Raw genomic sequence first — 27,218 nt, 5'->3', positions numbered from 1 at the left:
CAGTTAAGTTTCCATGGGAACTGATATCAAAACACATGTGCTGTGTGAAATATTAGACATCTCTATATTACATCATTTGACCAAGTTTTAAACATAAACTACACAAAGACTAACAAGTTAGTAGCCATTTTACAAAACTTGTGTATAGTGACCTGGTTACAATGACACCAAATTTTTCAACAAATTAAAGCTTTCTTGAACATCTTCAATAGGTCCACGACATTCCTGTTAAGTTTCATTGAAATTGGTCATGTATAAGTTTAGGAGTTGTTCGTACAAGATTTGTGGTACTGGTGTAACTTGAGAAGCTTGAAATTGGTCTTGTATTTGGAAACTGATTGTGCAATCATGCATGTTACAAAATGACCACTATTAAAGCTGCCATGTGAATTTTTTTTTAATGATATTACTGTAACCCTAGTGAATACTAGCCACAATATACAGCTGGGCTAGAGAGAACTTCTCTTTAGGATTGGGGTAGCTGGGGTCGATCGGTTGAGCGTCAAACTAGTAAGCCCAGAGGTCCCGAGTTTTGAATTCCTGGCAGAGGGCAGTGAAGTATGGAGTTGTATCAAATCATGTGCTCTGTTAACCAGGGACTCGGCGGAAATAATCAGCCATGGCCGATAGGTATCGCGTTTTATGGTATCGGACGGTTCTTGGTCCTTGAGGGGGGACCCCTGTGAATACTTGCCGCAATATATTTTTTTTTTTTTTTTTTTTTTTTTTTTTTTTTTTTTTTTTTTTTGGTGTGTGTGTGTGTTTTTTTGAGTTTTTTTTTTTTTTTTTTTTTTTCTTTTTTTTTCAGAGACGATTTTTTTTTTTTCTGTCCTTGAGGGGGGAGTATGTAACCCTGGTGAATACTTGCCGCAATATATTTGCTCCGCTAGAGAGAACTTCTCTTTAGCTCGATCGGTTAAGCATCAGACTAGTAACCCAGAGGTCCCGAGTTCGAATCCTGGCAGAGGCAGTGATTATATTTGTAATTTTATCATGTGCTCTGTTACAAATTCTTCTTTTGGTTGTCCTTCTTTTACATCCCTAACACTTACCAGCTCAATCATACCAGTAAAACTTGGAAACATTGGAAAATTAATGTGTTTTAAAGAATGGAAAGCTTCAGATCAATTTACCTAGTGAAAGGTGAAAAATTGTGTCGACAAACAGGATGGCTGATGACCTAAGATGAATGACGAAAGAATATGAAGTACTGTAGCTGCATGTCATTTTGAACCTTGGGGTCACATTGTCTACAATGCTATCAGTGGTTATTCTGATCAAAGGTATGTAGCTAAACTTTAAATAATTTGTGTAACACTACCAATTGAAAGAGAAATTGGGGAAAAAAACGTTATTGCATGCACATATTATTCTTTATTAAGGATATAAAATCTGTTCTAGCATTTCGTATTTAAGGCATTTCCATCATTTGATTCAAACAACTAATCTCCCATCTCTCGCTCACTATATTGTATGGAAAATGGACTTAGTACTAGTATACACAAGAGCTACATTATTGTACATACTGATTGTAAATCAATCACACCAAGCAGACGTTTCATTATCAAATGTGGGCATACACATATTCTAAATTTCATAACAAATTCTGTAGCCCAAAAGAAAATATTTGCTTACAATGCAAATCACAATGCGGTGCAAGTAATGTTTTTCTGAAACGCTTTTTGTATATGGCCTATACTAAAAATGAACATTTCACTTTTATAATACATTTCACAAATTACAAGAATATTACTCTCAAGTTGACAACAGATAATTCATTCAACTTTCTTTAAAAACAATTATGTATTTTAATAGAATATGCAGTATTATGTACAAAGAACCACAGTACGCTTTGACCAGTTTCCCAATAAATATAAAACCTTGTGCATTCCATTACAATCTGAAGTGATGTAAATATAGTCATACATTGATGCTCATATCAACAATTAATTTGTAATTTCATTTGACATATTTGATCAAGAATATGATACAATGTATTGTTAACATACAAAATTAAATCCTTGATGTCCTTTTATATATTGTCAAGTCAATATCCTAGCCTAACCATATATGATCTGTCTTAATAATGTATTTCATTTCATACAAACAATATGTTCATGCCAGTTTCTCGGTTTCCTGAGGAAGAGGCACATGGGGCCTGCTGTGGCCCTCCTCCATGATAGCCTCGATCTCCTCCACTGTCCTCGGAACACAAGTGAGACATTCCATTCCATCTTCTGTTACTGTGACATCATCCTCGATCCTAACCCCACCGAACCCTCGGTACTGGTCAATCTGTTCCCTTACCAGAAAGCAAGACTGCTCAGGGTTGTTCAGCGCTGCATCTAAAAGCTGCAGAGGAAACAACAAGAAAATTATTCTAAAGGTGTATTACCAGGTAAATAATACAAAAGTACACAACATGATGCTTAAAAATAAAACATCAGTAGCTATCTAGGCCAGTGATGTTTTTGTTTTGAACTCTTCAATTGATATACATACCGTATAAAATATATTTTCTACCACAATAGGCAGTGTTATTCAACTCTCAGGGTATCAAATAAATGCAGCTGTTGATTAACAAGTTGTTAATACAACATGTGGTAAAAACTCTGTCCGCATTCTGATTGGCTGACAAGGTGAACTTTGACCAAACTACGTTTTTCTTTGGTGTCATGTCATTATTTGTAGACGTCATCAATAACCGATTGACGTCATACTATGTTGTGATCACCACTTGACATCCGAACAGGTGTTGGAAAGCGTATGTGTTGTGGTGGTTGTCTCAAAATATGTTACTTGTTCATGCTGGGTGTAAAATCAACATGAAATACTAATAATATGTGTTAAGCATTTTGATGGACAGGATTTCACTGATGAATTTAGTAGATTAAACGAGTCTGAAACGGACTTGAACTTGATTTCAATGGTCTGATGATTATTTGGCATTTTTTTGCATGCATTTATATAGTCCAACAATGAGTTTTATATTATTGAACCAACTATTAAAAATTGAACTCAATAAGACGTTAAATGAGTAACATTTCAACTTTAAAAAAAATTCAAATTAGAAAAAAATCATACCAACAGATTATTTATAAGAATTTGACTTTTGAATGTTAATTAGTACCTTTTTGCTGATGAAAATATTACTACACCCTATCTGCATATTTCAGCAAATACATATTACCTTATCCTCACCGTATTTCTATCGGCTAAAAGCCAATATCATTGTAGTAGAAACAGGTCCCACGACTCGTGGATGTTGAATATTGAATTTATTCCACACTGGCTAAAGCTCGTATCTTTGGTAACTTTTAAACAAGAGGCCCAGAGGGCCTGTATCACTCACCTGGTGTGTTTTTTTTTAAGTAATTTAGTAATTAGTGATTCAAAAATCACAAAGACTCTAACAATTAGAAAAAATAGCAAAATTGACTCCATGATTTGTTTAATTTTGAATCCCAACATTATAATGATGCTATAGATACCATACGAATATGCTATCCAATACATAGTTTCAGAGAGGAAGTAATTTATATGAAAATAGTAGCCTTATTAACCTTTTTGGCCCCGCGCCTAAGGCCCCGGGAGTCAGCCCCATCATTTGTACAATTTTGAATCCTCACCCTATAAGAATGCTACCATTGCATTACGAGTGCTATCCCATGCTTAGTTTCAGAGAAGAAGTCGTTTATACGGAAATAGCCAAATTGACCCCTTTTGGCCCCGCCCCTCAGGCCCCTGGGGGGTCAGCCCCATCGTTTTTACTATTTTGAATCCCCAACCTATCAGGATGCTACCATTGCATTATGAGTGCTATTCCATGCTTAGTTTCAGAGAAGAAGTTGTTTATAGGGAAATAGCCAAATTGACCCCTTTTGACCCCACCCATCTGGCCCCCGGAGGGTCAGCCCCATTATTTGTAAAATTTTGAATCCCCACCCTATAAGGATGCTACCATTGCATTATGAGTGCTATCCCATGCTTAGTTTCAGAGAAGAAGTTGTTTATAGGGAAATAGCCAAATTGACCCCTTTTGACCCCACCCATCTGGCCCCCGGGAGGGTCAGCCCCATTATTTGTAAAATTTTGAATCCCCACCCTATAAGGATGCTACCATTGCATTATGAGTACTACCCATGCTTAGTTTCAGAGAAGAAGTCGTTTATATGGAAATAGCCAAATTGACTCCTTTTGGCCCCGCCCCTCAGGCCCCTGGGGGGTCAGCCCCATCGTTTTGTACAATTTTTGAATCCCCACCCTATAAGGATGGCTACCATTGCAGTATGGATGCTATCCCCATGCTTAGTTTCAGAGAAGAAGTCGCTTATATGGAAATAACCAAATTATCCCCTTTTGGCCCCTGCCCCTCAGGCCCCTCGGGGATCAGCCCAATTATTTTGTACAATTTTCAGTCAGTAACCCATAAGGATACTACCAGTCAAATTTTGTTGAATTCCGACCAGCGGTTATGGAGAAGAAGTCGATTGTTGACGACGGACGACGGACGAACGGAAGACGGACGCCACGGTATGGCATAAAAATGACTCACTCATGTGGAATAAATTCAATATTCAACAACCACTCATTGTGTTACCTCTATTTATTTAATAGAGTTTTCTCCATGTTTGACTCACCACATCAATGAAATAGATCCCTGGCTCAACTGTGATGACCATTCGGTGGTCAAGTGTCCGTACTGTCCTCAGTGACCGCAGACCTGGCTTATCTATTCTCTCTGTACCCTGTATCAGTAACGTAACATCAGCCTTGAGCCTCTGGGCTATTTTACTCTTCACTTTTTAATTGTTAAATCTACATGAAAGTTTTTTATAAATGCTGAATAATAATTTTTTAAATATTGTACAGTGTCACACGGCAATTAGCAATTGAATAATGAGATACTAGAGAATAGACAGGTTTTCGTAGTAACGCCCCCTAGCAATGGGTGATAGTGTATTTTTGACAGTGCAAAATGTTAACCGCTCAAAAACGATGTGCATTCGTTTCTTTTTCGATGCCATCTTTGTTTTTTGAGGAGTAATACTTTGAAATCTTGTTTGAAACTATTTATTAATATGTTTGCAAAATGAATACAATTATCATTATTTTTTTTTTAAAAATAACTCCGGAGCTTACCATTTTCCCTGTATTTTTGTTTTTACTATCTCATTGGTGATTACGCTCATGTAAAAATGTGATTACAAGTGTCTTCGTAATATTGCAAATGTTGTAAACAGGTGGCAGGGTGAAGCAAAGATTCATTGAGATTTACAAAAGAGTTAATATTCGCTGAAGTACACATATTTTGAGTTTTGCACATTGCACTTGTTCATCAGCTTTATAGAAGCTGAATTATAATTTTACTGTGAATTTTCAACTTTTGCTAAAAATTTGAAATGAAATGGAAATAAAGCAAAAAGTTTTGTTTCTAAACTTTTGTTATGATTATATAAATACAACCTGCATCAGAGGGTGACACTAGGCACTGTCACCTGAGGAAACCCCTACATTTTGTGTGTCTAAAACACACTCTGTGTCTCTGGATAATAACATACCCCCAACCTCCTATATTATGTGTGTGTGTGTGTCTACTCTCCACTGGATAATAACATACCTCCAAATCTCCTATATCAAGTGTGTGTGTGTGTCTACTCTCCTCTGGATAATAACGTACCCCCAACCTCCTATATCATGTGTGTGTGTGTCTACTCTCCTCTGGATAATAACGTACCCCAACCTCCTACATCGTGTGTGTGTGTGTCTACTCTCCTCTGGATAACAACATACCCCCAACCTCCTACATCGTGTGTGTCTACTCTTCCTCTGGATAAACAACATACCCCAAACCTCCTATATCATGTTGTGTGTGTCTACTCTCCTCTGGATAATAACGTACCCCCAACCTCCTATATCGTGTGTGTGTGTGTGTGTGTGTGTGTGACTGTGTGTCTTCTCACCTATGGATAATAACGTACCCCCAACCTCCTATATTCATGTGTGTGTTTGTGTGTGTGAGTGTGTGTGTGTGTCTTCTAACCTCTGGATAACAACATATCCCCAACCTCCTATATTATGTGTGTGTCTACTCTCCTCTCGATAATAACGTACCCCCAACCTCCTTTATCATGTGTGTGTGTGTCAACTCTCCCTCTGGATAATAACGTACCCCCAACCTCCTATATCATGTGTGTGTGTTGTGTGTGTGTGAGTGTGTGTGTGTGTCTTCTAACCTCTGGATAACAACATATCCCCAAACCTCCTATATTATGTGTGTGTCAACTCTCCTCTGGATAATAACGTACCCCCAACCTCCTATATCATGTGTGTGTGTGTGTGTAAAATACCCAACTGTGTGTGTGTGTCTACTCTCCTCTGGATAACAACGTACCCCCAACCTCCTATATCATATGTGTGTGTCTACTCTCCTCTGGATAATAACGTACCCCCAACCTCCTATATCATGTGTGTGTGTGTGTCTACTACTCCTCTCTGGATAATAACGTACCCCAACCTCCTATATCATGTGTGTGTGTGTGTACTGTGTGTCTACTCTCCCCTGGATAATAACATACCCCCAACCTCCTATATCATCTCTCCCTGGATAACAACATAATCCCACCCCCAACCTCCTATATCATGTGTGTGTCTACTCTCCTCTGGATAATAACGTTAGCCCCCAACCTCCTATATCATGTGTGTGTGTGTGTCTTCTCACCTATGGATAATAACGTACCCCCAACCTCCTATATCATGTGTGTGTGTGTGTGTGTGTGAGTGTGTGTGTGTGTCTTCTAACCTCTGGATAACAACATACCCCCAACCTCCTATATTATGTGTGTGTCTACTCTACTCTCGATAATAACGTTACCCCCAACCTCCTATATCATGTGTGTGTGTGTCTACTCTCCTCTGGATAATAACGTACCCCAAACCTCCTATATCATGTGTGTGTGTGTCTGTGTGGTGTGTGTGTCTCTACTCTCCCTGGATAAACAATATATGGTGTGTTACTCTCCCTGGATATACCCCCCAACCTCCTATATCATGTGTGTGTCTACTCTCCTCTGGATAATAACGTACCCCCAACCTCCTATATCATGTGTGTGTGTGTGTGTCTACTCTCCTCTGGATAATAACGTACCCCCAACCTCCTATATCATGTGTGTGTGTGTGTGTGTCTACTCTCCCCTGGATAATAACGTACCCCCAACCTCCTATATCATGTGTGTGTGTCTACTCTCCTCTGGATAATAACGTACCCCCAACCTCCTATATCATGTGTGTGTGTGTCAACTCTCCTCTGGATAATAACATACCCCCAACCTCCTATATCATGTGTGTGTCTACTCTCCTCTGGATAATAACGTACCCCCAACCCTCCTATATCATGTGTGTGTCTACTCTCCTCTGGATAATAACGTACCCCCAACCTCCTATATCATGTGTGTGTGTGTCAACTCTCCTCTGGATAATAACGTACCCCAACCTCCTATATCATGTGTGTGTGTCTACTCTCCTCTGGATAATAACATACCCCCAACCTCCTATATCATGTGTGTGTTCATGTGTGTGTCTACTCTCCTCTGGATAATAAACATACCCCCAACCTCCTATATCGTGTATATGTGTGTGTCTACTCTCCCATGGATAATAACGTACCCCCAACCTCCTATATCATGTGTGTAATGTGTGTGTTTGTGTGTGTGTCTTCTCTACCTCTGGATAATAACGTACCCCCAACCTCCTATATATGTGTGTGTGTGTGTGTGTGTTTGTGTGTGTGTCTTCTCACTCTCCTCTGGATAATAACGTACCCCCAACCTCCTATATCATGTGTGTGTTTGTGTGTGTGAGTGTGTGTGTGTGTCTTCTAACCTCTGGATAACAACATATCCCCAACCTCCTATATTATGTGTGTGTCTACTCTCCTCTCGGATAAATAACGTACCCCCAACCTCCTATATCATGTGTGTGTGTGTCTAACTCTCCTCTGGATAATAACGTACCCCCAACCTCCTATATCATGTGTGTGTGTGTGTGTGTGTGTGTGTGTGTGTGTGTGTGTCTACTCTCCCTGGATAACAACATATCCCCAACCTCCTATATCATGTGTGTGTGTGTCTACTATCCTCCTGGATAATAACGTACCCCCCAACCTCCTATATCGTCATGTGTGTGTGTGTCTACTCTCCTCTGGATAATAACGTACCCCAACCTCCTATATCATGTGTGTGTGTGTGTGTGTGTGTCTATAAAACTACCCCAACCTGTATCATGTGTGTGTTACTCTCCTCTGGATAATAACATACCCCCAACCTCCTATATCATGTGTGTGTGTCTACTCTCCTCTGGATAATAACGTACCCCCAACCTCCTATATATCGTGTGTGTGTGTGTGTGTCTCTCACCTCTGGATAATAACGTACCCCCAACCTCCTATAATCATGTGTGTGTGTCTCCTCGGATAATAACGTACCCCCAACCTCCTATGTGTGTGTGTGTGTGTGTGTGTCTACTCTCCCTCTGGATAACAACATATCCCCAACCTCCTATATTATGTGTGTGTGTGTCTACTCTCCTCTGGATAATAACGTACCCCCAACCTCCTATATCATGTGTGTGTGTGTGTCTACTCTCCTCTGGATAATAACGTACCCCCAACCTCCTATATCATGTGTGTGTGTGTGTGTGTGTGTGTCTACTCTCCCTGGATAATAACATACCCCCAACCTCCTATATCATGTGTGTGTGTCTACTCTCCTCTGGATAATAACGTACCCCCAACCTCCTATATCATGTGTGTGTGTGTCTACTCTCCTCTGGATAATAACATACCCCCAACTCTCTATATATCATGTGTGTGTGTCTACTCTCCTCTGGATAATAACATCCCCCAACCTCCTATATCATGTGTGTGTGTCTACTCTCCTCTGGATAATAACGTACCCCCAACCTCCTATATCATGTGTGTGTGTGTCTACTCTCTCTCTGGATAATAACATACCCCCAACCTCCTATATCATGTGTGTGTGTTCTACTCTCCTCTGGATAATAACATACCCCCAACCTCCTATATCATGTGTGTGTGTCTACTCTCCTCTGGATAATAACGTACCCCAACCTCCTATATCATGTGTGTGTGTCTACTCTCCTCTGGATAATAACGTACCCCCAACCTCCTATATCATGTGTGTGTGTGTGTCTACTCTCCTCTGGATAATAACGTACCCCCAACCTCCTATATCATGTGTGTGTGTTACTCTCCTCTGGATAATAACATACCCCCAACCTCCTATATCATGTGTGTGTGTGTCTACTCTCCTCTGGATAATAACGTACCCCCAACCTCCTATATCATGTGTGTGTGTGTAGTGTCTACTCTCCTCTGGATAATAACATACCCCCAACCTCCTATATCATGTGTGTGTGTGTGTCTACTCTCCTCTGGATAATAACATACCCCCAATCTCCTATATCATGTGTGGGTATGTGTGTGTCTACTCTCCTCTGGATAATAACATACCCCCAACCTCCTATATCATGTGTGTGTGTGTGTCTACTCTCCTCTGGATAATAACATACCCCCAACCTCCTATATCATGTGTGTGTGTGTCTACTCTCCTCTGGATAATAACATACCCCCAACCTCCTATATCATGTGTGTGTGTGTCTACTCTCCTCTGGATAATAACATACCCCCAACCTCCTATATCATGTGTGTGTGTCTACTCTCCTCTGGATAATAACATACCCCCAACCTCCTATATCATGTGTGTGTGTGTCTACTCTCCTCTGGATAATAACGTACCCCCAACCTCCTATATCATTGTGTGTGTGTCTACTCTCTCCTCTGGATAATAACATACCCCCAACCTCCTATATCATGTGTGTGTGTCTACTCTCCTCTGGATAATAACGTAACCCCAACCTCCTATATCATGTGTGTGTGTGTCTACTCTCCTCTGGATAATAACGTACCCCCAACCTCCTATATCATGTGTGTGTGTGTCTACTACTCTCCTCTGGATAATAACGTACCCCCAACCTCCTATATCATGTGTGTGTGTGTCTACTCTCCTCTGGATAATAACGTACCCCCAACCTCCTATATCATGTGTGTGTGTGTCTACTCTCCTCTGGATAATAACGTACCCCCAATCTCCTATATCATGTGTGTGTGTCTACTCTCCTCTGGATAATAACATACCCCCAACCTCCTATATCATGTGTGTGTGTGTCTACTCTCCTCTGGATAATAACGTACCCCCAACCTCCTATATCATGTGTGTGTGTCTACTCTCCTCTGGATAATAACATACCCCCAACCTCCTATATCATGTGTGTGTGTGTCTACTCTCCTCTGGATAATAACGTACCCCCAACCTCCTATATCATGTGTGTGTGTGTCTACTCTCCTCTGGATAATAACGTACCCCAACCTCCTATATCATGTGTGTGTGTGTCTACTCTCCTCTGGATAATAACATACCCCAACCTCCTATATCATGTGTGTGTGTCTACTCTCCTCTGGATAATAACGTACCCCCAACCTCCTATATCATGTGTGTGTGTGTCTACTCTCCTCTGGATAATAACGTACCCCAACCTCCTATATCATGTGTGTGTGTGTGTCTACTCTCCTCTGGATAATAACGTACCCCAACCTCCTATATCATGTGTGTGTGTGTGTGTGTCTACTCTCCTCTGGATAATAACGTACCCCCAACCTCCTATATCGTGTGTGTGTGTGTGTGTGTCTACTCTCCTCTGGATAATAACATACCCCCAACCTCCTATATCATGTGTGTGTGTGTCTACTCTCCTCTGGATAATAACGTACCCCCAACCTCCTATATCATGTGTGTGTGTGTGTCTACTCTCCTCTGGATAATAACATACCCCCAACCTCCTATATCATGTGTGTGTGTGTGTACTCTCCTCTGGATAATAACATACCCCCAATCTCCTATATCATGTGTGTGTGTGTCTACTCTCCTCTGGATAATAACATACCCCCAACCTCCTATATCATGTGTGTGTTTGTCTACTCTCCTCTGGATAATAACGTACCCCCAACCTCCTATATCATGTGTGTGTGTGTCTACTCTCCTCTGGATAATAACGTACCCCCAACCTCCTATATCATGTGTGTGTGTGTGTGTGAGTGTGTGTGTGTCTACTCTCCTCTGGATAATAACGTACCCCCAACCTCCTATATCATGTGTGTGTGTCTACTCTCCTCTGGAATAATAACGTACCCCCAACCTCCTATATCATGTGTGTGTGTGTCTACTCTCCTCTGGATAATAACGTACCCCCAACCTCCTATATCATGTGTGTGTCTACTCTCCTCTGGATAATAACATACCCCCAACCTCCTATATCATGTGTGTGTGTGTCTACTCTCCTCTGGATAATAACGTACCCCCAACCTCCTATATCATGTGTGTGTGTGTCTACTCTCCTCTGGATAATAACGTACCCCCAACCTCCTATATCATGTGTGTGTTGTGTGTGTCTAGTGGTCTCTCTCCTCTGGATAATAACGTACCCCCAACCTCCTATATCATGTGTGTGTGTGTGTGTTACTCTCTCTGGATAATAACGTACCCCCAACCTCCTATATCATGTGTGTGTGTTGTCTACTCTCCTCTGGATAATAACGTACCCCCAACCTCCTATATCATGTGTGTGTGTGTCTACTCTCCTCTGGATAATAACGTACCCCCAACCTCCTATATCATGTGTGTGTGTGGTCTACTCTCCTCTGGATAATAACGTACCCCCAACCTCCTATATCATGTGTGTGTGTCTACTCTCTTCTGGATAATAACGTACCCCAACCTCCTATATCATGTGTGTGTGTCTACTCTCTTCTGGATAATAACGTACCCCCAACCTCCTATATCATGTGTGTGTGTGTCTACTCTCCTCTGGATAATAACGTACCCCCAACCTCCTATATCATGTGTGTGTGTGTCTACTCTCCTCTGGATAATAACGTACCCCAACCTCCTATATCATGTGTGTGTGTGTCTACTCTCCTCTGGATAATAACGTACCCCCAACCTCCTATATCATGTGTGTGTGTGTGTCTACTCTCCTCTGGATAATAACATACCCCCAACCTCCTATATCATGTGTGTGTGTGTGTCTACTCTCCTCTGGATAATAACGTACCCCCAACCTCCTATATCATGTGTGTGTGTGTGTCTACTCTCCTCTGGATAATAACGTACCCCCAACCTCCTATATCATGTGTGTGTGTGTCTACTCTCCTCTGGATAATAACATACCCCCAACCTCCTATATCATGTGTGTGTGTGTACTCTCCTCTGGATAATAACATACCCCCAACCTCCTATATCATGTGTGTGTGTGTGTCTACTCTCCTCTGGATAATAACGTACCCCCAACCTCCTATATCATGTGTGTGTGTGTACTACTTCTGGATAATAACGTACCCCAATCTCCTATATCATGTGTGTGTGTCTACTCTCCTCTGGATAATAACGTACCCCCAACCTCCTATATCATGTGTGTGTGTGTCTACTCTCCTCTGGATAATAACGTACCCCCAACCTCCTATATCATGTGTGTGTGTGTGTCTACTCTCCTCTGGATAATAACGTACCCCAACCTCCTATATCATGTGTGTGTGTGTGTCTACTCTCCTCTGGATAATAACGTACCCCCAACCTCCTATATCATGTGTGTGTGTGTCTACTCTCCTCTGGATAATAACATACCCCAACCTCCTATATCATGTGTGTGTGTGTCTACTCTCCTCTGGATAATAACGTACCCCCAACCTCCTATATCATGTGTGTGTGTGTCTACTCTCCTCTGGATAATAACGTACCCCCAACCTCCTATATCATGTGTGTGTGTCTACTCTCCTCTGGATAATAACGTACCCCCAACCTCCTATATCATGTGTGTGTGTCTACTCTCCTCTGGATAATAACATACCCCCAACCTCCTATATCATGTGTGTGTGTCTACTCTCCTCTGGATAATAACATACCCCCAACCTCCTATATCATGTGTGTGTGTGTGTCTACTCTCCTCTGGATAATAACGTACCCCCAACCTCCTATATCATGTGTGTGTGTGTCTACTCTCCTCTGGATAATAACGTACCCCCAACCTCCTATATCATGTGTGTGTGTGTCTACTCTCCTCTGGATAATAACGTACCCCCAACCTCCTATATCATGTGTGTGTGTGTCTACTCTCCTCTGGATAATAACGTACCCCCAACCTCCTATATCATGTGTGTGTGTGTCTACTCTCCTCTGGATAATAACGTACCCCCAACCTCCTATATCATGTGTGTGTGTGTCTACTCTCCTCTGGATAATAACGTACCCCCAACCTCCTATATCATGTGTGTGTGTGTGTCTACTCTCCTCTGGATAATAACGTACCCCCAACCTCCTATATCATGTGTGTGTGTGTGTCTACTCTCCTCTGGATAATAACGTACCCCCAACCTCCTATATCATGTGTGTGTGTGTCTACTCTCCTCTGGATAATAACGTACCCCCAACCTCCTATATCATGTGTGTGTCTACTCTCCTCTGGATAATAACGTACCCCCAACCTCCTATATCATGTGTGTGTGTGTCTACTCTCTCTCTGGATAATAACGTACCCCCAACCTCCTATATCATGTGTGTGTGTGTCTACTCTCCTCTGGATAATAACGTACCCCCAATCTCCTATATCATGTGTGTGTGTGTCTACTCTCCTCTCTGGATAATAACGTACCCCCAACCTCCTATATCATGTGTGTGTGTGTCTACTCTCCTCTGGATAATAACATACCCCCAACCTCCTATATCATGTGTGTGTGTGGATAATAACGTACCCCCAACCTCCTATATCATGTGTGTGTGTGTCTACTCTCCTCTGGATAATAACGTACCCCCAATCTCCTATATCATGTGTGTGTGTGTCTACTCTCCTCTGGATAATAACGTACCCCCAACCTCCTATATCATGTGTGTGTGTCTACTCTCCTCTGGATAATAACGTACCCCCAACCTCCTATATCATGTGTGTGTGTGTCTACTCTCCTCTGGATAATAACGTACCCCCAACCTCCTATATCATGTGTGTGTGTGTCTACTCTCCTCTGGATAATAACGTACCCCCAACCTCCTATATCATGTGTGTGTCTACTCTCCTCTGGATAATAACATACCCCCAACCTCCTATATCATGTGTGTGTGTCTACTCTCCTCTGGATAATAACGTACCCCCAACCTCCTATATCATGTGTGTGTGTGTGTGTTTGTGTGTGTGTCTTCTCACCTCTGGATAATAACGTACCCCCAACCTCCTATATCATGTGTGTGTGTGTGTCTACTCTCCTCTGGATAATAACGTACCCCCAACCTCCTATATCATGTGTGTGTGTGTGTCTACTCTCCTCTGGATAATAACGTACCCCCAACCTCCTATATCATGTGTGTGTGTGTCTACTCTCCTCTGGATAATAACGTACCCCCAACCTCCTATATCATGTGTGTGTGTGTCTACTCTCCTCTGGATAATAACGTACCCCCAACCTCCTATATCATGTGTGTGTGTGTCTACACTCCTCTCTGGATAATAACGTACCCCCAACCTCCTATATCATGTGTGTGTGTGTGTCTACTCTCCTCTGGATAATAACGTACCCCCAACCTCCTATATCATGTGTGTGTGTGTGTCTACTCTCCTCTGGATAATAACATACCCCCAATCTCCTATATCATGTGTGTGTGTGTCTACTCTCCTCTGGATAATAACATACCCCCAACCTCCTATATCATGTGTGTGTGTCTACTCTCCTCTGGATAATAACGTACCCCAACCTCCTATATCATGTGTGTGTGTGTCTACTCTCCTCTGGATAATAACGTACCCCCAACCTCCTATATCGTGTCCTGTGTCTACTATATCATGTGTGTGTGTCTACTCTCCTCTGGATAATAACGTACCCCCAACCTCCTATATCATGTGTGTTTGTGTGTGTGTGTGTGTCTACTCTCCTCTGGATAATAACATACCCCCAACCTCCTATATCATGTGTGTGTGTGTCTACTCTCCTCTGGATAATAACGTACCCCCAACCTCCTATATCATGTGTGTGTGTGTGTCTATTCTCCTCTGGATAATAACATACCCCCAACCTCCTATATCATGTGTGTGTGTGTGTCTATTCTCCTCTGGATAATAACGTACCCCCAACCTCCTATATCATGTGTGTGTGTGTGTCTATTCTCCTCTGGATAATAACGTACCCCCAACCTCCTATATCATGTGTGTGTATGTCTACTCTCCTCTGGATAATAACGTACCCCCAACCTCCTATATCATGTGTGAACGTGTCTACTCTCCTCTGGATAATAACATACCCCCAACCTCCTATATCATGTGTGTGTGTGTGTCTATTCTCCTCTGGATAATAACGTACCCCCAACCTCCTATATCATGTGTGTGTGTGTGTCTATTCTCCTCTGGATAATAACGTACCCCCAACCTCCTATATCATGTGTGTGTATGTCTACTCTCCTCTGGATAATAACATACCCCCAATCTCCTATATCATGTGTGTGTGTGTGTCTATTCTCCTCTGGATAATAACGTACCCCCAACCTCCTATATCATGTGTGTGTGTGTCTACTCTCCTCTGGATAATAACGTACCCCCAACCTCCTATATCATGTGTGTGTGTGTCTACTCTCCTCTGGATAATAACGTACCCCCAACCTCCTATATCATGTGTGTGTGTGTGTCTACTCTCCTCTGGATAATAACGTACCCCCAACCTCCTATATCATGTGTGTGTATGTCTATACACCTCTTGATAACAACATACCCCCAACCTCCTATATCATGTGTGTGTGTGTCTACTCTCCTCTGGATAATAACGTACCCCCAACCTCCTATATCATGTGTGTGTGTGTCTACTCTCCTCTGGATAATAACGTACCCCCAACCTCCTATATCATGTGTGTGTGTGTCTACTCTCCTCTGGATAATAACGTACCCCAACCTCCTATATCATGTGTGTGTGTGTCTACTCTCCTCTGGATAATAACGTACCCCAACCTCCTATATCATGTGTGTGTGTGTGTGTGTGTGTCTACTCTCCCCTGGATAACAACATACCCCCAACCTCCTATATCATGTGTGTGTCTACTCTCCTCTGGATAATAACGTACCCCCAACCTCCTATATCATGTGTGCGTGTGTCCACTCTCCCCTGGATAATAACATACCCCCAACCTCCTATATCAAGTGTGTGTGTGTCTACTCTCCTCTGGATAATAACGTACCCCAACCTCCTACATCGTGTGTGTGTGTCTACTCACATCTAGCTAATAACGTATCCCCAACCTCCAATACTGTATGTGTGTCTACTCACCTCTGGATACCCCCCTACATCGTGTGTATCTATCCCCATGAAGTGTCCAAGTCCGTGTGGCATAAATACTGCTCCCAGTCTGACTTTCATCATTTCATCAATATCACCCTGAACCAACCCAATCCTCTTTAATTCCTCTAAGTGGGTTCTGTCTGCCAACAGGTGCATGTCTACCCAGGATACACCTGTACAGGAATTCAGAGTAAAGAAATTAAAATTGAAACTTTACAAAGTACATATAAGGGACATTAAAGACTAAGCAATAACTTAAAATTTACAAGGTAAGAAATGTATGGCTATGAGTAATATGCTGAAAAATAAAACTTTTATCTCTATCTTAAATAAATCATTATCTCTCTCACTAATTTTACCATGATTCATGAAATGGAACTAAAACAGTTGTAAGATATGTTTTCAGCCAATGTTATGTCATGGTGACAATGTTGGATGCTAAAGTTTACTCAGCCTAAAGGGATAATGACAATCATATTCATAAGGTAAGCATATGTTAAAACAGGATGGAACAGACATTGGTATATAGCATTATTTGTATGCTCCGTTTTTTCATTACAAGTGAGTAAGCATCATTAATACATATACATTATTATAGATTTAATGATAATTATATAGATTATACAACAATACTCAATTAATGGATATGAAAAATTGCATTATCACAGGTCATAGTGCTGCAGTGTTTAAATCCCTTCAATGTTAGATACTTTCTTAAAGGTTATTCTTGCATTGAATTACTTTCTGTCGTCAGAACAAACTGTACCTGGTTTCATGGCCGCCATGACAGCTCGACTAGACTTCAGCACAGCCTCATATATCTTACGTTGTTTCTCTGAGAATTTCCCATTGGCTGGGTAGGAACATGTGATATCAGAGGCATAGCAACAATATTCACTGCCCATGTCAAACAAACTAAAAATAAAAAATGAAACGTTTGATTCTGAGATAGCAGCTGTAAACATAGCATATTGCACTATCCTTTAACTGAAAACAATACCATACTTATGTCTTAAATGGACTGTAGCACTTCTAACTACAGGCCTGGTACATTCACTATCCTAATCAAATCTCCTTATACACCCCAACCTTCAGATAAACTGATTTTATATTGTATACTCGATCTGTAAATAAGAAGATTTGTTTTCTCATCTCTATCTTCCTGTGCTAGATAGTTCTGTCCAGGGTAATAAATATTGCACATGTGCTAGGGTATGAAAGCCTTGTGGTCGACTTGAGCGCCAAATTAATCTGTGAGCAGAAAATGCAATATTACCAGCAAATGAGTTGTAAGAAATTAATGATGAAGATAAAAATACTTTTTCAGATGCTGGGTAGGAGGGATTTACTTCAGGTATAATATCCGTATCCTTCTTATCTTGGTATGAAATGGTCTTGCTTACCACATATCTCCATCGTTGACCTGTTTAGTGTTCGGAGCTCCAGCATGTCCATAATGTAACACTGAACCATTGTCACCACTGTAAATAGTAACAGATTGACCAATGACCACTGTAGATCTATCTTAACATGGATACACACAGTATACTGACCAATTACTAAACAATAATCAAAAGGTAATGGTACAGAAATAGACAACATTGTATTGATTTACAAGCAGGCTATCAGAAAATAATCGAAAACTATCATTATTCTTAAACAAGAGGCCCAGAGGGCCTGTATCGCTCACCTGGTTTGTAATGTCAAGTCATATTCTGAATACAGGTTCATTGTTTCTTTTCTGAAGGAATTTGAATATTTACCTCTTATTTCCCTATTGGGCCCCGCCCCTCCTGCCCCCGGGGGGTCAGAGCCAAAATGTATACAAGTTCTGTTCCCCTTCCCCAAAGGATATTTGTGGCCAAATTTGGTTACAATCCATGCAGAACTCTAGGACAAGTAGCGTTTTATAGGATTTACCTCTATTTCCCCTATTGGGCCCCGCCCCTCCTGCCCCCAGGGGGTCAAAACCAAAATTTATACAAGTTCTTTCCCCCTTCCCCCAAGGATGCTTGTGGCCAAATTTGGTTACAATCCATGCAGAACTCTAGGACAAGTAGCGTTTTATAGGATTTACCTCTATTTCCCCTATTGGGCCCCGCCCCTCCTGCCCCCAGGGGGTCAAAGCCAAAATTTATACAAGTTCTTTCCCCCTTCAATCAAGGATGTTTGTGGTCAAATTTGGTTACAATCCATGCAGAACTCTAGGACAAGTAGCGATTTATAGAATTTACCTTTATTTCCCCTATTGGGCCCCGCCCCTCCTGCCCCCAGGGGGTCAGAGCCAAAATTTATACAAGTTCTGTTCCCCTTCCCTCAAGGATGTTTGTGGCCAAATTTGGTTACAGTCCATACAGAACTCTAGGACAAGTAGGGATTTATAGGATTTACCTCTATTTCCCCTATTGGGCCCCGCCCCTCCTGGGGGGGGGGGGGTCAGAGCCAAAATTTATACAAGTTCTATCCCCTTCCCTCAAGGATGTTTGTGGCCAAATTTGGTTACAATCCATGCAGAATTCTAGGACAAGTAGCGTTTTATAGGATTTACCTCTATTTCCCCTATTGGGCCCGGCCCGGCCCGGCCCCTCCTGCCCCCAGGGGGTCAGAGCCAAAATTTATACAAGTTCTGTTCCCCTTCCCCCAAGAATGTTTGTGGCTAAATTTGGTTACAATCCATGCAGAACTCTAGGACAAGTAGCGTTTTATAGGATTTACCTCTATTTCCCAGATTGGGCCCCGCCCCTCCTGCCCCCAGGGGGTCAGAGCCAAAATTTATACAAGTTCTGTTCCCCTTCCCTCAAGGATGTTTGTGGCCAAATTTGGTTACAATCCATGCAGAACTCTAGGACAAGTAGCGATTTATAGGATTTACCTTTATTTTCCCTATTGGGCCCCGCCCCTCCTGCCCCCGGGGGGTCAGAGCCAAAATTTATACAAGTTCTGTTCCCCTTCCCCCAAGAATGTTTGTGGCTAAATTTGGTTACAATCCATGCAGAACTCTAGGACAAGTAGCGTTTTATAGGATTTACCTCTATTTCCCAGATTGGGCCCCGCCCCTCCTGCCCCAGGGGGTCAGAGCCAAAATTTATACAAGTTCTGTTCCCCTTCCCTCAAGGATGTTTGTGGCCAAATTTGGTTACAATCCATGCAGAACTCTAGGACAAGTAGCGATTTATAGGATTTACCTTTATTTTCCCTATTGGGCCCCGCCCCTCCTGCCCCCGGGGGTCAGAGCCAAAATTTATACAAGTTCTGTTTCCCTTCTCCTAAGGATGTTTGTGGCCAAATTTGGTTACAATCCATGCAGAACTCTATGACTAGTAGCGATTTAAAGCAAATGTTGACGGACGGACGACGGACGGACGACAGACGCAGCGCCATGACATAAGCTCACCGGCCATTTCTAGTTCAGTTACATGTATATGTACTGGTTAATAGTATAGAGCATACAACCTTCGCCTTTTCTTCTTTTAACGAGTCAAAAGTAGAAATATGATTCAGAAATGCTAATTTCTATAATCAATATATTGTTTTATCCTCTTGCTTAAATCATGAAGATCATGTAGCTTCTTGACTTGCCAGGCTGTTTTAAATTGTGTTTCAAAGTCTCTGGTAGAGTTTTAAAAGATTCTTGCATTATATAATTTACCAATTGATACCAATAATACTTACATCTCAAAACTAATCAAAACATGCAGGGTTCATAGTGATCTTTTAAAATACTGGTTCATGTATAAAGCAAGTTTGATTCTGTTACCATTACGATAAATCTATACAATAGGCATGTGTTGTTCATTGAAAATGTGTATTATTAATGAACTTACGTTTCACACATTCTGTGCCCCTAGGCTATGTGCCTTGTCCCCCCACTATAGAAGCAGAAATGTTGGAAGATGCTGAAAGTAAAGGCAGATTTCACTTACGTTCCACAGATACAGGTATAAGCTTGGTGCCGCGCCCCACCGTTGAAGTAACAATAATGTCGAAATATGCTGTAATAACAAAAACTAATCTTATTCTGGAATCTGTAAATATGGACAGGTATTTCATTTAAATATTAATCCAATATATATTATATTTTTTTCAATTAGGCCAAAAAAATATATATGTCTGTTTAGGGTTACCCGACTGACCCTAATTTTTACCCACTACCCTAATTTTTTTCCCCACTTTTCTCCAAAAAAAGAAAAAGAAAAGGTGGGGATTTAGATCTCAGACCCTTGTTCCGGCAATTATTTTAGAAATCCCTATCTACCGACCCTATGTTTTTTTGCCAATGTAACTCTAAACAAGCATTTTTTTTTGCCCTTTAATAGCAGCATTTTAATTATGTTAAAAACTTACTTCAACTGCAAATCAACACATGGAGATACAACCTAAAAAGGTTATCATTAAAAGTTGGTACATCAACAATAATACGAGAGTTGATTTTATGCTTTAATTGACATAAAGGCATTGTTAAATGTTATACATAGAAAATTTATCTAAAATAACCTCATAACTTATGATAGAAATCTCCCAGCACCCCACAGTAGGTATAAAGGCTTGTTACCTTTCTAGCTGGTACTCGTACATGCCAGGCCGGATAGATCTCATCACCTGTTGTAACAGTGATCCCCAAATAGAATACTGATAAATCATGACTGTTTCATGGCTATACCTTGGTGATCTGCTGGCAGTTTAGCATTTGAATTATTCTAGCGTTTTGTTGCAATATTTGTGTAGATATCATTTTACTCAAGATTTAAACATGCTTTAATATGAAAATGTCCAAATTCTCGAAGTCAAGCTTTGATCAGGAAAACTGTAATACAAGATTCATGTTTAACCAAAGATAAATGGCAACTATATTATCTGTAAAGTATGTACTGTTAACCAACTTCCTTTCATGTGCTATTTACATTAGTGGTGCAAGGAAATTTACAAAATTTTACCTCAGCAAATTAATATCTGGTCCAATTAAAATATGAATTTTCATTCAATCTTTGCGAACTTTTTTTGAAATTGAAAACACAAAATTTAGTAGCTGCGAAAGGGAGTTGGTTAACAATGTCTCCCCATTCCCTGTACGTTACCTCCTTGTGAGCCTCACTGCTGAGCCGGTTACTATAACGAAGTACCTCAAGTTCCTCATCTGTCTTAAACACACGACTAGTCAAAGGAAAATGGCAGGTTATATTAGTTTCATATATTATTAGATACAAAATAACAAAAATTATTGACATCTATATACTGGTAAATTTCAAAACATTGGACTTAAGATTTTAATTTTAAAACAGGGAATAATTAAGTGCATTCTTAAGATTGGTGATCATTTCACCTGAGGCTAAATGAGATTTTTCTAAGTACAGAACAATGTTCTCAAGCTCAATAAGGTCTTTATTGATCAAAATAATACCAATATATTTTTTCTAGTAATGGATGTACAAGTAAACTAATGATGACATAAATATACATACCACTCCATAATCTGAGGATGAAGGGCTGTGTTGTCCAATTTAAACCTGTATATTAGATAGCTTGTTCTGATTTAATATGATAAATATCACATATGGGAACTATTTTATCCAACAATAAGTGAGTTACTTCCCGTTGTTTATTTCACAGTGTAACCCAGTGGATGATACAGGTATTCCAGGCAGGCTTTTCAATCAAACAGTAGAAAGACTTATAAATTCAGAGAGGTGGGGCCCATTGGGTGTGTGGTAAAGGTGTCTAAAACTAACTTTGAGTCATGAGTTTAAGGCCGTATACTTAGTAGAGCTGGCAAGTACCTGGTAGGTTGGTAGTTTATTTCTGTAAACTCAATTGTCCTCCACCAAGAATATGTTTCACATTCTTATAAATCATCATAGAATACAGAGAGAGACTTTCTGGGGCTAACAGTCAATCCATACCATGGAGGTCCATACTTACTCACTGATACCGTCGAAGGCTGCCGCTCTTGTGTAATTACCACTGTCTGTGTCCATCCCTCTCTGTATCACAAACATATAAAGGTAAATTTCATGCCATGATTAAATCTCTATCTCTCAACTCAATAATCTATCAAATGTATCAGCTTTAATGAAAGTGGTCAATCATGACCTTCAGCTTTTAACCCATACATATTTGACCTAGACTCACATTGATCATAATTAAAGCAGGTGTAAAATTATACGCTTTGATGTTATGTTTGGAATGCGAAACAAATACCTTTCAAAAGAGGTCACATGTGACCTTATAACTGGTATTGGTATTTCAGCATTAAATATATAGGACCTTATAAAAATTGTATAAACATTTATGTTACCAAGGTAAGAACAACAGAGGGTGCTTTAGTCTTCAGAACTTCAGCAATCTGTAAGTAAACATTGATGTGTTTTAGTACACAAAGTAGCCATCAGTTAGATAAAAGTAAAATGTATCTAACGTATTTAAATAAACTACAGATAGTTAAAAATTAAATATAAAATTTCTATGGGTCTATTACCCTACCGTTTAATTGGGTAACCAGTACAAGGCTTGTCCAATACCTGCTAGTCAGTCTCAATATCTCTGTCCATTTTTAATGGACATTGCATTTCAGTTTACATTGTTAGATTGTGCTAAATATAGCATGAAAATTATGACTAACCGTGACAACAACAAAATGTCCATGAAACAAAACAACAGCACTTGAATCTTGAACTGTTATGTAATAATAATACTGTACTAACAGACGATATATCATTCGTTTAGAATAAGACATAGGGATTTATTTCTGAAAGAGGCATTTCACTTTTATAAACAAGAGCCAACCATATCACCTTATAATAGTACACACCTTTATAAAAGACATACATCCTTGTCATCAATCGTAGGACATTTAAGTCAAGGGAAGACATATTACACTATAAATAGGTGATTAAGGTTCCATTAATACAATGCTTTAATAACTTTTAAAGATGCTCCACCACTGACAAATAGTTTTTTTTTTAAAACAAAACCAAGAGCAGAGGATTTTTCTTCAGTTACAAAAGTTACTTACTTTACACCATTATCACCATTGAAAAGTTTAAGCTTCTCATTTTACTTCGAGATAAAACATTAAATATAATTATTTCCATTCCAAAACAATTCTGTGGCACCATGTCTTATACACTATGAAGTACTGATTGCGCATGTGCCAAAGGCAAAATGAATTATTTTATATTATTATTGTGTTCATTAGACATATATATACATGATTAAACACCAATTATTGTTAAAATGATGAGTATCATTCACGGTCTGTCGGCGGTGGAGCATCTTTAAGGGTTTACAGTTATGTAACTTTTGACCTTGTGGTCAATGACTTAATTGCTTCAGATACATAATTTTACTTACATCACAGGCCCACTGAGCTTCATCCACACCATACCTCACTCTAAAGTCTTCCAGTTCCAGAAGTCTAAAACAATACAACAATAAAAACTATGAAAAAGAATAATCCAAAATTGATAACGGAGAAATAGATCACATAATGGCACCAATATCCCTTGTTACTGTAATCACGGTAATTAGCGCCCCTTCCCCTATAAGCACCCCTCCCCTTTTCTGGAGAAGAGTTGTATCAACACCCACATCCCATGGATTTGACAATGTTTTACAACAATTGATTCCTCTGACATCAGCATTGTATCCCATATTACATGAACTTGTAAGTCTATATACTTGAATTACAACATAACAATGCATCTGAAAGGATAAAAGGCATCTTTTAGTGTTAAGTGTTTTGATCAGAAAAGGTTTAAATTATAAACAAATTAAAGCTCAATCACCACATTAAAGAAACTGTGAAAAGAAGGTTGGTGTTCCCATTATTCAACATTTTACATTGATATATGTTTTTTTTCCCTTTTATGGCATATTTTGCTAAGATCAAATTACACAAAAACACAACCACATTAGTCTTAAAGGAAACTGAAGTAGATTGGTCAGTATATCAACAGAAAAGAATAGAATTTCGACCAATAACAACATCAAGGTGACAACAGAGCCAGAATTACCAACGCTTCAATGGAGACATCAATGAGGATACCAGTCAAAGGTATGATGCAGCACTTTATCTTGTATCAGGAAATATGTGCCAGTTGGCACAACAAGGGATTAGTGATGTAATGTGATATAACAGTATAGCTACATCAAAATGTTCCATTTGCAGCAACAGAAAGTTTAACATGTTTTGCACTCACTTTCCCATCCACACAGCATAAGACTCAGGCAACTTTGGAGGGAACAATATACTTTTCTGTGTGTCGACATCTATAGCTCCGAAGAAGTCGGGTTCCTCTACGCCAAAGGTCCAATGGAAGTAGGACTCCTGGTAATGGATTATTATATGACACACTTATAATGATCAAAACACAATACAATGTATATTTGTAATATTTGGTATAGTATGGCTACCATTAATATGTTTTCACTTAAGTAGTCACTGGAAGAAAATTACAGTTAAACCTAACTTTGTTGGATGACAGTTGTATATCATCTGACCTCTTAAGATTATCTACTAGGTAAGTATAAAGTCTATGTTTATTGTAAAACAAAATTGTATGTCAGATTTCTATTAATGTGTAAGATGTTAGTTTATCCAACAAAGTGTGATCTGCAAAATGCACAAGCTGCTATGATTTAGAAGTCAATAATGTATTTCAAATCAGTTTTGTTCAGTTTTACTAACCTGTCTGAATATAGGTTCATGATCTGATGAATGTCGTGTCTCTGACTCGCCACCCTGTAGCAACACCAGTGCCCCTTTAGGAACTTTATTCTTTAGACGTTCACACAATCTTTTCCTGTTTATTTGGAAAAGTTCTGCTGAAACAGCTAGAGTATGCACCCCTCTGCAAAATGCAGGCCTGTAAGTAAAAAAAATGAGTCATTGGTCCAATGTCGGTGAAATATTTTGAGAAAATAGGCTCAACAGACCTGGATAGTCATTCATCTGTCCTGAATAAACCGGGGTAGTTTGAGGATACATGCTTTATGGAAATCAAAGCAATCATTCAATTATTATTTCATTCATGATTAGTACAACAATATGTAACACTACAAAACTTCATCATTTAATGTCAATACTAATACAATATATACTGGATTTAACACCTTAGGGTGTAGTGAATTGGCTTCTTGTGACTTAAAAAGTAGGTGAATATCATTCACATAAAGATCGAACTCATATATATATAAATCAACTCTACTTGTCCAGTCAAATGTCTACTCCCATCACCATAATTTTTTTCAACAAACATTTCTTAAAACTTTGAACACACATAATTTGCCTCGTGACATTTAATACATGTCAAAGTTACCAATTTCAAAAAGTTCATTCATTGCAGTATAATGCCATATGCAATCAACATCATGACCCAGGACAGTGACTTAAGAGCAAAATGAGGCCTTAAGAAATCTATTGCAATTGCTTCTCATAGACAAGGCCTTCAAGTTAAACCAAAGTTTTTTTATTCCAAACATATATGTCGTAAATGTACGCCAAATAGTGACGTGATATTGTATATTGTGACGTAATAATATTTATGACGTCATGTACGTTAAATATAGTTGAAGAAAAGGAAGAAGATGGCGTTGGTCATATTTTAGTCCTCCTCCGCATATACACATTTTGGTGCCGTGACTTAACAACGGGTTTATATATACACAATATATAAATGTGTCGGTCATAACAGAAATATTTATGTACGGCTGGGTAGCAGGAACAAGTTATTGCTTTATAATTAACAGGACATATTCTGTTACAAAGTTGCTATTTACTACTGTAACAGTGTATTAGATACAATGCATATAAATGAGATAGTTTGAAGTATGCAAGGGTTTGAAAATATAACTCGGTCTACAGTATATACATGTATATCATTATTACTGGGTATTCAACAAAAATTGGGCATGTGCAATTTCTAGTGGAGCATATAGGTCTTTGTGGTCAGCTGCCCGACAGGGAAAGTCCTGTCAAAAGTTAATTTTGAGTCCTGGTAACCGGTCAATACTAGCTGCAATATACTGCTCGGCTAGAGAGAACTTTGATCTCTTTAGTTTGATCAGTTGAGCGCCACACTAGCAATTCATATGTCCTGAGTTTGACTCCTGGCAGAGGTAGTGATAAAAGGATTTATTATAAATCCTGCCCCCTGTTAATTATCATATACAATAATAATACATCAAGACATGTAATATGTAGTGTTCTGGCAAATATCATCCTAGATACTCCAGGGGTTACTATCACTGACATTATATCCACTCCTGAACTATCTCATAGTAAAACTGGAGGCAAATAAAGACACAGGTAATATTTGATGATCCTTTGTACACATCAAAGGTACACAGTATTGACAGTATTGTTTTGAAGTTGGGTTTCTCTCTCTGTCTAATCTTCAAAGGAAGTCTTTGTATTCCTGTAATTGGTCATTTTTCCCACTAAACAGCATCATGTTTTACTATAAGATAGTCCAGTTGTGGATGTGACGTCAGTGATAGTAACCCCTGAAGTATAAATGTATGCAAAGTGAAAGTAGCAGATTTCAAGTCTGTTGTTCTAATCTTTTCTTTAAACTATTCCTTCTGATACAAAGAATAATATATAAGATGTGTTAACAACAATTAATGTACATCTTGTAACTTACTGAGCCCTGTAAGCAGCCATCAGTAATTCTAGTAGGAGGCGATGAGAGTGTCAGATGACAGTGACAAGTACCTAAAATATATATATGTAAAGATCGGCGTCACCAAAAGGCTTAAGAATAATCACCGCTTATGCCAAGAC

At 39.7% G+C, this 27,218-nt stretch overlaps 1 protein-coding gene across 1 annotated transcript; it reads right to left on the bottom strand.

The window, feature by feature from the left end:
- Positions 1–1,351: 1,351 nt before the first annotated feature.
- Positions 1,352–27,197, bottom strand: LOC138315864 (xaa-Pro dipeptidase-like). Its single transcript, XM_069257173.1, has 15 exons — positions 27,079–27,197; positions 25,122–25,299; positions 24,634–24,761; positions 23,786–23,849; positions 22,731–22,778; positions 22,355–22,416; positions 21,898–21,942; positions 21,514–21,589; positions 20,991–21,037; positions 20,362–20,430; positions 17,842–17,919; positions 17,205–17,353; positions 16,427–16,611; positions 4,641–4,748; positions 1,352–2,352 (listed from the first exon to the last, which is right to left on the bottom strand). The coding sequence occupies exons 1-15, from the start codon at positions 27,096–27,098 to the stop codon at positions 2,116–2,118; spliced, it is 1,494 nt and encodes a 497-aa protein (XP_069113274.1). The 5' UTR covers positions 27,099–27,197; the 3' UTR covers positions 1,352–2,115.
- Positions 27,198–27,218: the final 21 nt, after the last annotated feature.

The sequence above is a fragment of the Argopecten irradians genome, chromosome 2, assembly GCF_041381155.1.
Source record: "Argopecten irradians isolate NY chromosome 2, Ai_NY, whole genome shotgun sequence".
Taxonomy (NCBI): Eukaryota; Metazoa; Mollusca; class Bivalvia; order Pectinida; family Pectinidae; genus Argopecten; species Argopecten irradians.
The sequence above is the reverse complement of the archived record's forward strand: the minus strand, read 5'-3'. Positions and strand labels throughout refer to the sequence as shown.